At 31.5% G+C, this 15447-nt stretch overlaps 1 protein-coding gene across 1 annotated transcript; it reads left to right on the plus strand.

The window, feature by feature from the left end:
• Positions 320-1923, plus strand: LOC18602061 (LOB domain-containing protein 41). The gene is made up of 2 exons (XM_018120356.1): positions 320-812; positions 992-1923. The coding sequence occupies exons 1-2, from the start codon at positions 623-625 to the stop codon at positions 1693-1695; spliced, it is 894 nt and encodes a 297-aa protein (XP_017975845.1). The 5' UTR covers positions 320-622; the 3' UTR covers positions 1696-1923.

Here is a 15447-nt window from a genome sequence, read left to right on the forward strand (position 1 = left end):
CAGGGTTGTAATTTGAAGAAATGATTAGGGATAATTTGGTAAAATCAATTTTGCATCGATTTCCCCGAGAGGGAGTTACGTTCGGTAAATTTTTGGGTTGTCCTACGCAGGAGGGGACAGTACCGAAAGTACGCCTCCAATGGGGATCCCAAATTGGATTCCTTAATTGGGAGTAAAATACACGCGCGTAAGCTGAGAATGGTGTAAAATGGAACCGTTTAAAACATAGTACTATTTTCTTCGGTATTTTAATTAATACTATTATTATTTTATTAAAATTTTTTAAAGCCCCCAGGAGCCCCAACTCCTTGAATGTGGAAACCAGTGTTTTGGAAATAAAAACAACTGCGTCCCCCTGTACCTGAAAACCCAGCGGCCACCCCCAAATTTCTTCCCCCTTTTTTTTTTCTTTTAATTTTTTAAATTTATTTCATTTTAGTTTTTTTAAATATTTTGCTTCCCTTAAATACTCTCACTTACCTCTTTTCTTTAATCTCCCAAATTCCCCACTCTCTTCCTTCGCTCTTCCATTTCCTTTCTGTTCTCTCGAAAAACTCAGGGAACTCTTCCTTTGTTCTCTTGCACTTTCCTCTGCTTTTTCTTTCTTCTCAAACATTTCAAAATGCGAATGAGCTGTAATGGATGTCGGGTCCTCCGTAAAGGATGCAGTGAAAATTGTAGCATTAGACCCTGTTTACAATGGATCAAAAGCCCTGAATCCCAAGCAAACGCCACCGTTTTCCTCGCCAAGTTCTACGGCCGTGCCGGCCTCATGAACCTCATCAACGCCGGCCCCGAACATCTCCGCCCTGGTCAGTACCCTAAAATGCTTTTTATTTACCGTGACATTTGAGTTGCATAACCGGGCGTAATTATTTTTTCTTTACAACTTTACATTATTAACTTAATATAATATATATTATATATATGTACATATATAGACTGCGAACTTTGTGGTGTTTGGATTGACGTTTTTTTTTTTAATTTTCAGCGATTTTTCGCTCATTATTATACGAGGCTTGTGGGCGGATAGTGAACCCGATATATGGATCGGTCGGGTTGTTGTGGTCCGGAAGCTGGCAGCTTTGTCAAGCCGCCGTGGAAGCTGTGCTTAAAGGTGCTCCAATCACGCCGATTGCTTCAGAAGCCGCCGCGAATGGTCAAGGACCGCCGCTAAAAGCATACGACATTCGGCATGTTTCTAAAGATGAGAACTCCGCCGCGTCCAACGAGCTTCACCGAGTTAAGACTCGGTGCCGAGTCAAGCGAACTGTCAAGCCGAAGGTGAGTAAGCCGGTGGTGGAGGAGGAGAATCGCAACCCCGAAGCCGAGGCGCAGTGTTACGCCGACGAGGGAAACCGGTCGACGAGTCACGAGTCGTCGTTGAGTCACCAGTCCGAGTTGGCCGTTATGGACGGGGATAGTAAAGAAACGGAGAGTATGATCTCGGTGGAAACAGCGGTGGCGTCACGCCTGTTTCCGGCGGAGCCGGAGTTCCGGTGTAAGGTTTCGGAGGAAAGGACGCCGGAGGGAAGCGGCGATGTTGGGCTAGAACTAACGCTAGGGTTTGTGCCGGTGATGTCACGTGCGTGTCACGTGGTGGTGCCCGTGAAGAAAAGGAGATTGGAAGCATATGGCACGTGCGAGGATAGCCAGACGTGTAAGGTAGAGCTGGGGCTCGAATATCCGGCTTAAAAGGCTTTGACATGCAAAAGGATAGTTTGGTCCAGTTTTGGCGGTTCCGTTTCGGCTTTTGTTTATTTTTTACATAGAAGAGTTGTGGGCTTTTCTTTTCTTTTTTTGTAAGTTCTTTTTGGGTTTCTCTCTCTCTTTTTTCTCCCTTTATGAAAACAAAAAGGAAGAGATGTACAAATGGGGTTTACATGAATAGAAGTGGTAAATTTATGGAGGGAATCACAATAATTTTAATTTTGCACAACATATTAGTATTGTATAGAATATAATTGTAGCAATCATCATATGTTTTAAGATAAGAGGCAATGCATGTATGTCTTTAGGAATGGAGCATGGGCTGTAGAGAGCTTCGATGTATGCTACTTTTAATGGGATTGTATTATGAAAATGAATTAAGTAATAAGTGGCATGATGATTGGACTAAACTCTGGAAGCTATGAATGGCTAAGATGGTGAATGTGGCCAGCTGGAGTGCTATACTCTTGGATTTGTGCGTTGAGCAGCCCTTACTTTGTGCTTCCTTCGATTGAGGCTTAGAGGGGTTTGTCAGTATGCGAAGCCATGTGACGCGGTTTTAATTCTGTTGTCACATGCTTGCATTGACGCTGAAGAAGCTTAGTACAAAACAGACAGAGACAGACATCAATTTCTTCCATTCTTCGTTTTTATTGTTTCTTCTCTATGTAATTTGTGTAGGTTTCACATCCTATTGACAAGATTTGTAATATAGATATTTTGAGTTCATGCCGTCCCACTATTGGCATTCTTAACGGTCTTGTGGGATGAATAATCCAAATATATGATCATGATTCCAACAATTTTAATAAAACACAGATTTTAATAAAGCATGATCCGAGCATAATGGCTGAATCCTCGACCTTCGTCTTCACATACCTGGCAAGTTAAACTTCTCTTCTCATAGTTCCTGTGCTCCTTCCTTGCTTGCATACCAAAACCTAATCAATATGAGATTTATCATCACTTCAACAAACAAAACCAATACTTCTTCAATAAAATGATAGCCATAGTACAAGTAAGGGTGTAACTGAGTTGAGTCAGTAGACATCCAAGTATTCAAAATCAAGGTTCAAACTTAACCTTCAACTTGCTTTAAAAAATAATTCAACTGTTCAAGTTTGATTCGATGAGGCTCAATCATTATAAAGTTAAACTTGAACGTGAATATTTGTTTATTTTTTGGGGTGTTTATAGGTCAGGTTGGACTCAGTCTACATCTAAAAATCTCGATCAAGTTAATTATATTTTTACAAATATTAAAAATATTTTTATATTGGGTGACACGATCCAAGACTTCCAACTAAGTAAAGAAATTGAAGATGATGTTGTTTGGAAAAGGGAGTGCAGCGGGATATAGACGCCCAAGTCATTTTGTAAGTATGTTCTCGTGCCCAACGATACCATTGAAAACATATGAAAGTATGTGTAGGTAAATCTGGCTCCATTGAGAGTGGAGATGTTTGTTTGGCAACTGATGCATGATAAGTTTGCTGTTAAAAATGAGCTGGCTAAAAGAGGTATGTTCCATAATACCTTTTTGTTGTGTGAACTGTTTAATGTGGAGAGGGTAACCTGTTGCCATTTATTTAGTGCATGTTACGAGACATGGAAAATCTGGTCAAGATGGTGCAAAGCATAGGGCTGTGACAACACTAGGGAGCGGTAAAGCTTTCTTCGAGGCATGGAATGGTGTTACCACTGTTGGGACTGATGGAAAGTTGTAGATGCCTAATTTTGGTTACCTATTATTTCTTTAAGTATTATCTTACAGAATAAGAACAAGCATAAAACAATTATGTCATACGAAGAAGTGAAAGTAACTTAGAAAGAGTAACAAGGTTCATGAGTTATTTTTATGTTTGAGATGTTCTAGAAAGTTTGATTTGGTGGCTCATATATGAAGGTAGTTAAGAGGACTTTCTCTTAACATTTTCTTGAAGTATACATACTTTATCCTTTCGTTCTTAAGAGTACACGTGGCATATTGTTAAGTGTCACTACTCAACTACCTAAAACTTATGCACATTATCTAATTACGTGCTCTTCCCATAGCATCCAATAAGCCGTTCTTTACTATGCTCTTCCCATAAGCCATTTTTCCCATAATGGACATGTTCTTCCTATAACAAACACATTCTTCCATACAGAATGTGTTCTTCTAAAAACACTATCCAATTACGTGTTCTTCTCATAACGTCCAATAAACTATTTTTCCCACAGTGGGCATGCTCTTTCCATAACAAGTATATTCTTCCATACAAGATGTCTTCTCTTAAAAGTGCTCTCCTTTTACCAACTATTCTTCAGAGAGCACTCCTATTTAGTATCAATATGAAAGTTTGGTAATTAAGTAATAGATTAGAAATTCAGCAGAGATTGCTCTCAAAGCTCTTCCAAATATTCTCCCTACTCAGCTTTTTGCATTAACCGTGCTCCGTCGCTTTCTCCACCTTTTTTTTTTTCTTCACCGCCTACCACCAAAACACTTACGTTTTAAGGACTGCTCTAGTCTTCCTCTTTACCACCTTTAGTGCATTCCGTTTTACTTATTGCAACACGTCCTTTCTCCTTACTAGAAAAACCCTCTGCAAAGGTTATGGAGAATGGTATACTTTGCAATAATCTAGTCAATCTAGAAAAACATTAATGAAGTGATCTTTAATGGGAAAAAATGGGAGGCAAATTAGTGTTTTGAGTTGGTAAGGCTTAGAGTGGCCTCTTGGGCAAATGCCAAGTGGCCTAATGACTATGTATCAATGCTAGACATGTATAGACAGCTCCTGACTCACCAACAAACCAAAAAATAGTGAAAAAGAAGAAAATTGATCAAATGAGAGAAGCTTAAGCAAAGGTAAATGAAGTTTAATGTGGACGGAGTTGCTAAAGGGTGCCCGAGACTTGCTGAGATCGGAAGAACATTGAAGAACGCTAATGGCGAAACTAAAATCATATTTCCAAGTCCACTGGCATGACAGATTCCAATCTAACTGAGATAGTGGTAGTAAGAGAAGCTTTCATTATTATTTTATCCTTGAAATGGAAAGAAGAGCACGAGCTTGTTATCGAAAGCAATTCGAGTAATATTTTGAAATGAATTAAACATCTAGCGATAACACCTTGGAGAATGAGAAAGTGGTTGTTGTAGATTGCAAGATTGAAGGAAAAACCTGAAGGATAAGAGATTCAACATGTTATGAAAGAGGCAAATCAAATAGTTGATTCCTTAGCGAAAGAAGGGGTATTGCTGCAAACAACACTACTACAAGTCTTCTAGCAGGTTGGTTATGGTTATGGTTTGCATTCTGATCATTGCGTTGCATTTTTGGGCTTTTTGGAAACTTGGTTTTGTTTTTTGTGTTGTTTTGTTTGCTTGCTTGTGAGATTTGGATGGATTATATTGTTGGATTTTTGGGTCTATAGGGAGGTGAACGATAGGGGGAAAGGGCGATTGTTTTTCTTTTTGAATATAGAGTTGTATATAAATTTTGTTTATATTTATTGCTTAAAAAATGTAAAGTGTAAGTGCGATGTGTGTTTTAGGTTAGTTTGATTGGTAGCAAGGCAAGGAAATAGGCTTTGTTGATGCAAAGAATGAGTGCTTTTGAGGGGTTTTGAAAAGTATACTCATATGTTTTATGGAGTATACAGTCCAACACCCTAGGTTATTTGTGCATTTGACAGATGATGTTCTAGAAGAAGGAGAAAAATTCTTTCCCTCGATGGTAATGAAGAAGCCATTTCATTTTTTTAAAAAAGAATTAAAATTAAAGTAAAAATATTATTGTTAATATAAAATGTTAGCTAGTCAAGTTTGGTTAGGCATCGACTTTTAAAATCTCGTCTAAATTTTACTCATGACGTGTCAATCTCACGTATTTGACAAACAGAAGTGGAGCTAGCTAACTTTTATTAGGGGTCAAAGACGAAGAGGAATAATGACTAAAATTTTTTAAAACTAACATATTAAACTTAACTAAGTGTCCATTTGGCCTGGCTTATTTTTAGCTTATTTATTGCTTAAAAGCAGAAACTGGGCCAAACAGGATTTCGTAAAAAGCTCTTAAAATAAAGTTGCTTTTTTTTAAAGAATAAAATCTGAAAAAAAAAAGCTTAAAAAAAAGCTCCAATTCAAAGATTTCTCTTTTTTTTTTTTTAAAAAAAACACGCTATCTTATTAGGAGAGCTATTTTTTCTCAAAAAGACCCTCCCTCTCAAAAAATACTCCCTCTTTCTCTCCCTGTTGATCTTCTTCTCATTTCTCCCTTTTTGTAAATCATCATTTTAGGGTTTTTTTTTGTTCTTACAAAAATTAAAAAAAAAAGATCCAAAATTCAAAACTGCATTAATGTATTATTTCTTTTTTTCTTCTTTCTATTTTGTTTTTCATTTTATTTTCTATCTTTTTTTGTACTTTGAAAACTCTCTTTATTAGTTGATATTTCTCAATTTATTGTTTGATATGACAATTATGTTATGTTTATTTATTCTTAACTTCTTTATGATGTATATAATATTTGATGATTATGATTGAAATAATTAATTAAATAGGTCAATGGTTGTTGAGATAAATTAGATGAAAATTGAGATAATATTTGTTGATTATGGTTGTTGAGATAATATTGTTCATGAAGGTGAACTTTGTCAGTAAGGACATCAATAACTAAACGTGATTTTCTTGAATTATTATTACCACTTTAGACTTATTTTCTTCTTTTTTGAGTTCTTCTCCATTATTAGGGTGAAGAGTTCCAGTAGTCGACTCACTGCTTTCTTTCATCTCTCATTTTATTCATTTGATTCAATTTTTTTCTTTTGATTTATTTATTTATTATTATTCAATAAAAAATTATTTATGAATTATGTGTTACTTATAAATTATTTGTGGAACTCTTTTTTTATGATTTATTATTAATTATAAACTTTATGTTATATAAAAATCCTTTTAAAATTTTCAAAATTTTATTTTAAATAGATAAAAAATAAAATTAATTTTTTTTATTTTGAACAAAGAAATTCATAATTAATAAAAGTTAGTTATTAAATACCCTTTATGGTAATTTTAACTAAAATTAGAGTTTATATAAGTTGTTTTGCCAAACAACTTATCTATAAAAAAGAGTTTATAAAAGCAAATTTACCAAACAACTTTAACTTAATTTTAAAAGCTATTAGTTTTCATAAAAGCTTTATAATAGCTTTTAAGTTAAAAAAAAAACCAAGCCAAACATGCTCTAACAATCAAAAGATTTGTAATAGACAATAATTTCATATAACATGTAAATTAAAAGGAACAAGAAAAGAAAGACTTACAATAGTTCTTTAGAAAAATTGTGTTTGACGATGTTTCCTATATTTAAATTCATTAATTATTGATTATATACTGAAAAGCCTAGTAATATCTTTTGCAATATAAACAATTAAATTATCTACAAGAAAACTCATCATTCATTTTGTTCCGAAGTCTTGCTTTCACAATTTTTATTGCTAAGAAAGCTCTCTTTGTGATTGTTATAGAAACTGGAAGAGTCAAAAGAAGACAAATTAATCTATCAATCAATATTAATAAAAAAAATGATACATTGATGAGATTTTAAGCAATAGCTAATAGTGTTACACTACAACTCATATTTGAGAATTACATAATAATTTTTTAATTTTTAAAGATTAAAATTGTAAAAAATAAAATTCATATAACAAAAAAAAGAAAAATATGACAAATAGAAGATAAAACCCACATAAGAAAAAAGAAAGAAGAAGAACATGACTCATGGTTATAGAAATTTGGAGAAGAAAATCTATAAAAACTTAGAACATATGAGTAAATAAAATAGAAATGAATAAATAATAATAATATAAATTGAAAAAAGAAGTCAAAAGAAAACTTTACCTTCTCTTAATTTCACACAATGGTGGTGAGTGGTCCTTGTTCTTCCTTATCCAAGCTGACAAGTTTATAAATTTCTCTTGAAGAATGAAGTGTGTTTCGATGGTGAGTAATAAAGAAGAGAGTAAAGTAAAAATGAAAAGAAAGAAGGAGAAATAGATGTAGAAAAACTTAATAGCATGTTTAGTTAGGGGCAATAGAATAGCCATTCCCTCTTTGTTCTTAAGCTCCTTAAATGGTCATTCCTCGGAATGACCATTCCTGAAGAAACCTAAATAGGCATTACTAAGGAGACTTCAGTAATAGCTATTCCAAGGGTGGGGGAATAGGTAAAAAATCTTGTTGGACATAGTTGTCCTTAAATAAATTAAAATTTAGCATCATATATAATATAGATTTCATTTTTCATTATTCACATTTTTTTTCTCTCTCCACCCACCTTTTACCTCTCTCCTTCTCTCTCTAAAGTCCCTTAATGGAGGGTGGTGGAGGGTAATGACGTTTGGCGTTGGCAACACCATTTCTGGCTACGGGAAGTGCTGAATGGTGTTCCCCCACCATATCCGGGCATGAGGAGCACCAGATTGGAGCTCCATTACATCAGCCACATTTCTTGTAGCTGATCGATGAGAGGAAAGAAAAGACAAAAAAATACTAGAACGAATAAAAAAGAAAAGCTAAAAATTAATATTTTACATTTGAAAATTAAATTAAAATTTTAATAATAAATTATAAAAATTCATATTTAAAATTTTAATTATAAATTATTCATATTTTAATATTTTAAAAATAAAAATAAAGATTAAAAATAAAATAATCATATATTATAAGAAAGGATATTTTTATCATTTGTTACTTATTCCTTGGTTATTTTTAAAACTATTCCTACCAATCAAACGTTAAAATAAGTCATAATAGCCATTTTTGTCTAATTTATTCATATGAACCGAACTACACAATAACTATTCTTTTCTTATTCCATTGTATTCCATTCCCACCCTATACTATTCTGCGAACTAAATATCTAAAGAGTTAAGGTAAAATTAGATAGGGCTTATGGGGTCATTTTATTATTTTTTATTTGTGTTAATTATTAAATAAAGAAATTATTTTGAAAGAGCCATTAAAAGAAAAAATATATAATAAATAAAAATTTTAAAATTTTTGAGGGACAACAGCGCCCCATAATTATGTTGCCATTCACCCTATTGACAAATAATCTAGTTTGTAGCCAAGTATGTCGATTTATTCAGTGTATAATATAATATATTGTACTATATATTAAATTGTGTTAGGAAACTTAAAAAAGATTCACGAGACTTGTAAGTTGCTTAAGTAGAATATAAAATAGACTTAAATATTAAAAAATTTTATGTATTATAATCATTTATTCAATTAAGTCTTTCAACTTTTATTGCATCTAAACATATCTTTAAATTTTAATTTATACGAAATAAATCCTTAATCTTTACAAAAACTTAAATCCTGTAGACTTAGTGTCAACTAATCCTTTTTTTCTCACATGGCTTATGACTTGACTTGATAATGTGACAATATGGCTAGAGGCGAAAGGAGAGGGGTGACAGGGTGGCAACTGCCACCTTTTAGTTTTTAATTTTTTTTATATTTTTACATGTATAAAAGTCAGAATATATATATCTTTGCCACCCTTAAACAAATCAAAAGAATTAATTTGGAGTAGTGATAAGGAACCTAAGCTAAATTTTGAATCCCTAGGTTCAGTGACTTCCAAGCTCAAATTTTGAAATTATTTTTTTTCCTTTCTTTCTTAACTTAAATTTTGGAATTATTTTTTCCCTTTTTTCCTTAGCTCAAAATTTGGAATTATTTTTCTTTTTTTTTTTTCCCTTTTCTTGAACTTGATATTAGGTAAGGTCCATGTTCAAAGTGTTTCAATTCTCTCAGAGTTATGCCAGTTAATGTCAAAGACATAAAAATAAATTGTATATTCTTTTCTAGAACGTTGGGTTTGACTTATAACTCTTCTAGTTTCTATAAAAACTACAGAATAAATTATTTTTTTTCCTTAGCTCAAATTTTGGAATTGTTTTTTTCCATAGTTCATCTTGAACTTGATATTAAGTAACATTTATGTTTGCAAAGTGTTTCAATTCTCTCAGAGTTATGCTAGTTAATGTCAAAGACATAAATATAAATTGTATATCCTTTCCTAATCGTTTGGTTTGATTTATCTTAATTCTTTTAGTTTCTATAGAAACTACAGAATGTGCATTTTTAGTTAGGAAAATTGTAAAGATGAGGTTGCGTAATAAAATGGAAGATGATTTTCTTACTAATTCATTTATCTTTTACGTTGAGAAAGAGATTGTCAAGATCATTAACACAGATTTAGTCATAAATGAATTTGAAAGCATGAAAGTATATCGAGCACAGCTTCCCATGATTAATGTGAAAATCTAATGTTAATATTCTTTTTGCTTTATATCTATTTATATTGGTTAATCTGAAAACTTATATTTAAATTGTTAATAAAATTTTAGGTTATAATTTAATTTTATTTCAAAATTGATTAATTATTACTCTGAATCAAATCATTAACTTGATTTATGACTTTATATAATTTCTCGCCACCCTTTATACAAAAGCTTGGATACGTCACTGTATATGACAATTAATTTATCATTTTCTTCTCACCTCTCTTTTAAAAAAATGTAGACTTGAGGAAGTTATATAAACCTTCTCATTTTCTTGTTCCTTTTCCTTCCTTTATCTTATTTTCCCCCTCCCTCTTTGTCTACAATTTACCCAAGATTCATTTTTGTAATTTCTAATAGAAATATAATATTAATTTCATACAAAAATTATATTTGTAATTTTTCTTTAATTTTTGATATTTTAATAAAATCTGCTACCCTAAGAAATAAATTTATAAAATATAAATATATAAATCACATACCCAAAATTTTTGAAATTTACAATAGAATTTATCAAATATTAATGCAAATCAAATTTTTGAAAAATTAAAAAGGAGTTTTCTAATTTTTGAAATTTCTGGAATTTGAATAGCCATTTGGCTTACTTGACCTCTTGTAACTCTTAATTCGAATTGTTTCCAGTGATAAACTCAAGACCAAGTTGAAGTATTCATATTATACTATAACACTAGAATTTGTTTGGATGAAAAAATCATAATATTTTCGAGTTTTGAAAGTCAAAAGTTTAAAAATTATCAAATATATCTAGACTTATGAGTTTCCAATATTAATGAACTTATTTTGAGGCCTCGATTCTTTTAACACAGAAAGCCCCTAATCGAGCCATTGACACCAAATTAAATAGCACATTTCATATTACAAAAGCTTTCAAAGAAATGACTCAAAATGTTACTGGAATGTGGAGGTTTGGTGATCCAAAATTGGGTCATCAAAATTATTAAAAACGAGTTTTCAATTAACTTTAAAATTCATATCTTTTTAACCATAAAGTCAAATGAGATGTTACAAAAATCATTAGAAATATCTTTTTAAAAGCTTTTCGTTAGAACCCATCATGTCGCCAGAATAGTACCAAATTTGAATGTAACTTGCAAAAATACAAAACAACTTAGGATTTTTGTGCTCAAATTAAAAATAATACAAAACCTAATCATATTTTAATCAAAAATTCCTTCAATACTTTTCCCTTTTCTTTATATTTCTTCTTCTTCTCTAGGATTAAGTTCTTTTGACTGCCTATCATTTAAACCTAACAAAATAAATCGATGTTAAGTTTTTCTGCCTTTTCTTAAACACACTAAGTTAAACTATCCCTAAACTCTTTCTCTTAAACATGATATAACATGATATTGTCAAGTAAATAAAACTGACCTTAACCTTTTTCTCTTAAACAAGAAAAAATAAACTAACATTAACCTCCTTTGATTGTTTTTCCTTTAAACGTGTAAACTACTTTTCCTTAAACGTGTGATAATGTAAACTAGCACTAATTAACAAGACTTCTCTATTTGCTAAAAGACCCATTCTTCTATTCTTTCTAAATTAATAAACCCAAGGTCATAACCGTAAGTAAAATATAAATAAAATAAAAAAATATTTTATTTATTTTATAAAAACTATAATTGAATAATTAATAATGTTTTTATAACATAATTTAATGAGTTTAATATATTTTTTTGTGAGAGGCATTACATGATGTTTTGGGAGGAAGGGGAAAATTCTTTCCTCTGATGGTAATGAAAGAAGCCATTTAATTAAAAAAAAAATTAAAATTAAATTAAAAATATTATTTATTAATATAATATTATAGACACTATAAAAAAATCATAATAAAATTTTATTAATTAATAAATCATAAACAAAAAATGATTAAAAAAAAGGTACGACCGCACCCTGCCAGCCACCACCCTCTCCCTGCCAGACGCGAAAAATTCGCGTTTGATAGAGTAGTGGGAGCGTGCCCCTTTTAGCCCAGTATAAAAGGGGCACTGTAGCAACTCGAGGGGGGGGGGGGAGCAAAAAAAATCGACAATAAAAAAACCTTAGTCTCTAGCAGCAAAAAGCCACAATCAATCAAAAATTCCTAGTCTCTAGCAGCCACAACACCAGAAAAAATAAAAAAAAATACATAAAAAAATACCAAAAAATCAGAAAATATGCACAATGAGAGAGGGAGAATGGTTGGGTTTTTGGGTGAATTTTTAGTTGATTTTTAGGGGGGATAAAGCTTGGTTAGTTGTCGCCGATTAGAAGACAGATTTTGGGGGTTTTTGTGCCGTCGGTGGGAGTGTTAGAGCTAGGGTAGTGCCGCCAGTAGAGAGGGAAGGCGATTTGGGTAGCCGACGAAAGGAAGGAGAGGGAGAGGAGAAAGGACCGAACAGCGGTACGAGAGAAAGAGGGAGAGACGACCGGCGGTTTGGAGAGATCTAAAGCTGTTGGGTGGCCTGCAAAAGGAAAGAGAAGGGTAGTGAGAAAGGTCTGAATGACGTCTGAAAAAGGAGAGCTTTTTGGGTGATCGACGAAAAGAAAAAAGAAAAATTTTAGAGAGAATTCAGAGGGTTTGGGTTTTAGAGAGAGAAACAAAAGAGAGAAAATGGAATGAGAAAAGAAAAATAGGGTTATATACTAGGGTAAGTAGGCTTGAAACAGTGTTGTTTTGGGGAAGGAAAAATGGTGATCGAAACAGCGTAGTTTTGAGAGGTGGACAGTAGGCCTTGGAGTGGATCCGCAAGCTTCTAGTGACGGGCTGGCTAAAGTGGGTTGGTCATTTGGGCCGCTTTTAGTCCACCAAGGTAAATCCTTGACCCCTTTATGGATCTGTTTGTTGGCCCATTTTGTATGATTTATATTTTAAAAAATATTAGGTAGAATTAATCCTAAATTATTATAGTATAAAATTCTAATTTTTTTATGATATTTTAAGATTTAGGAGATTAATGCAAATGGAAGAATATAGAAACAATGAAACATAAAAAAAATAAAAATAAAAAATATTTTTAGAGAATGTTTAGTTGTACAAATAATTGAAGCTTAGAAAAATATTTGCTACAAATAAATAAAAAAAATAATAAAAAAATAAAATAAATACTAAATAAAAAATGAAAAAATACCATGATATTAACCACAAGCATAATAAACCGATGATGGGATGGTCGGTCGGGACTCGAGAAGTCGCAATCCCAGGCCCATTTTCCCTAGGTTCGAAATCCAAATTAAGGCTCCACCAGTACGATGGGAGAGCCTCAATTTCGAGATCCCGAAATTTTTTATAAATAAAAAATTAACAACACAAAATCATTCAAAAAAATAAAAAATAAAAAAAATAACAAATAATAGATAAAAAAATGAAAGAAAGAAAAAAATATAAAAATAAAAATAAAATAATAATAATAATGATTCAAATATATATATATATATAATAAATTTATGAAAAGGCAATATCCATGACATTAAATAAATAGACAAATAATAAAAACTGTTAATAAAAAAAATCCAAACAATAAAGAATTTAAAATTAAGCATTAAATAACTAGTGGTACAAGGCATAGATTAATAAATATTATGTAAAAGAAATAAGATAAGAAATATCAAGGAGAACATAAGAGAAGCTTAGAATAAAAATAAAATAGAAGATATGATAATAAAAAATAAAATAATAATTAAAAAATAATAATGATAAAGATAGTTAATTGCATTTAGCATAGCATATATTGCATCATGCATATCATTGCATATAGATATTTTTGTTTACGAGTTAAGTCCCGATGATGGGATTTTTTCGAAGATTTTGCGAAGGCGAGTTTGTCTCAAAAAGCTCCTTAGGTGAAAAGATGTCCCCGAGTCCCACCAGTATGATGGGAGGGCTTAAGAAATATCTTTAATAAAAGGCTTTCACTCGTATTAGGTTCATTATGCACGAAAACATTATCTTTAAAGAAAAACGTACGATAACCTCAATGATGGGATTTATTCGTTGAATTTGCGAAGGCGAATTTCTCGGATAATTCCTTAGGTTAGAGAACATCCCAAGTCCCACCAGTATGATGGGCGAATTCGGGAGAACGTCATTGATAAAAGGTTATTCGTTCGACATTTTTTATCTTACGCCATGCATTTCATCTTGCTTCACACTTGCATTTCATTTTAGAATCGAATAAAATAATTTAATAAAATTGGAGATACAATAAGTGAATAATAGTAAGAAAATATAATGAATTTAAAGATTAAAGCCTAATAGGATAATCTAAAAAATGGTACCGTTCATGGAACGGGCGTTCTGGGGGTGCTAATCCTTCCTTAGGCGTAACCGTACTCTCGAAACTAGATCTAAAAAACGTAGACTAGTTTAAAATTCTTTCGACGGGCTTAAAATTAATTTAAGACTTCGTCGATTAGAATCGAGTCAATAGGTGGCCAATCACACCTAGAAAAAAAATTAGTGGCGACTCTTAATTTTTTAGAGTTTTCACTCTCGTTTGGCGGTCGGGTTCCCGGACCTGCACGTTACGACAAATATGTTAACTAGTTGAGTTGAGTTAGGCCTCAACTTTTAAAATCTCATCTAAAATTCGACTCATGACATGTCGATCTTGCATGCTTGACAAATAATTTAATTCATAATCGTGTCTATCGATATTTTGCAGTGTATAATATAATATATTATACTATATATTAAATTGTGTTAGAAAACTTCAAAGTTTTATGAGACTTGCAAGTTGCTTAAGTAGAATATAAAATAGGCTTAAATATTAAAAAAATTATATATTATAGTAATTTATTCAATTAAGCCTTTCAACTTTTATTGTATTGAAATGAGTCTTTAAATTTTGATTTGATCGAAATAAACCCTTAATCCTTACAAAAACTTAAACGCTATTAGACCTAGTGTCAATAAGTTTTTTTGGTCACATGGCTTATAACTGGACTTAATAATGTGACTATATGGCAATTATAGCATGTTTCGTTCCCTTTATTCCCAAAGAATTTTGGTTCCTTTGTTTGGTTGAGAAATAGTCCAAGGAATAACCATTCCATAAGAATGGCTATTTTTCAAAATCCTCAAAAACTAAGGAATAACTATTACCACCCTCTCACATGGTATTAGCTATTCCATGATTGAGAAATAAACTCAAAAAATAATAAAGATAAAAATACTCCTTACAAGTTTGAAAAATTACAACTTTATTTGTATAAAAGATTATTTTTTTCTCTCTCCTCCTTCTCTCCATGGATTCCAACTTTTAATAAAATATTAATATTAAATTACAAAATAAAATATTAATATTTAAATGATCAATTAATTAAATAAAAAAATTAAAATTAATTCATATTTAAAAATTAAAAATAAATTAAAAATAAATAAACATAAATATC

The sequence above is a fragment of the Theobroma cacao genome, chromosome 4 (genome assembly GCF_000208745.1).
Source record: "Theobroma cacao cultivar B97-61/B2 chromosome 4, Criollo_cocoa_genome_V2, whole genome shotgun sequence".
In the NCBI taxonomy this organism is placed as follows: Eukaryota; Viridiplantae; Streptophyta; class Magnoliopsida; order Malvales; family Malvaceae; genus Theobroma; species Theobroma cacao.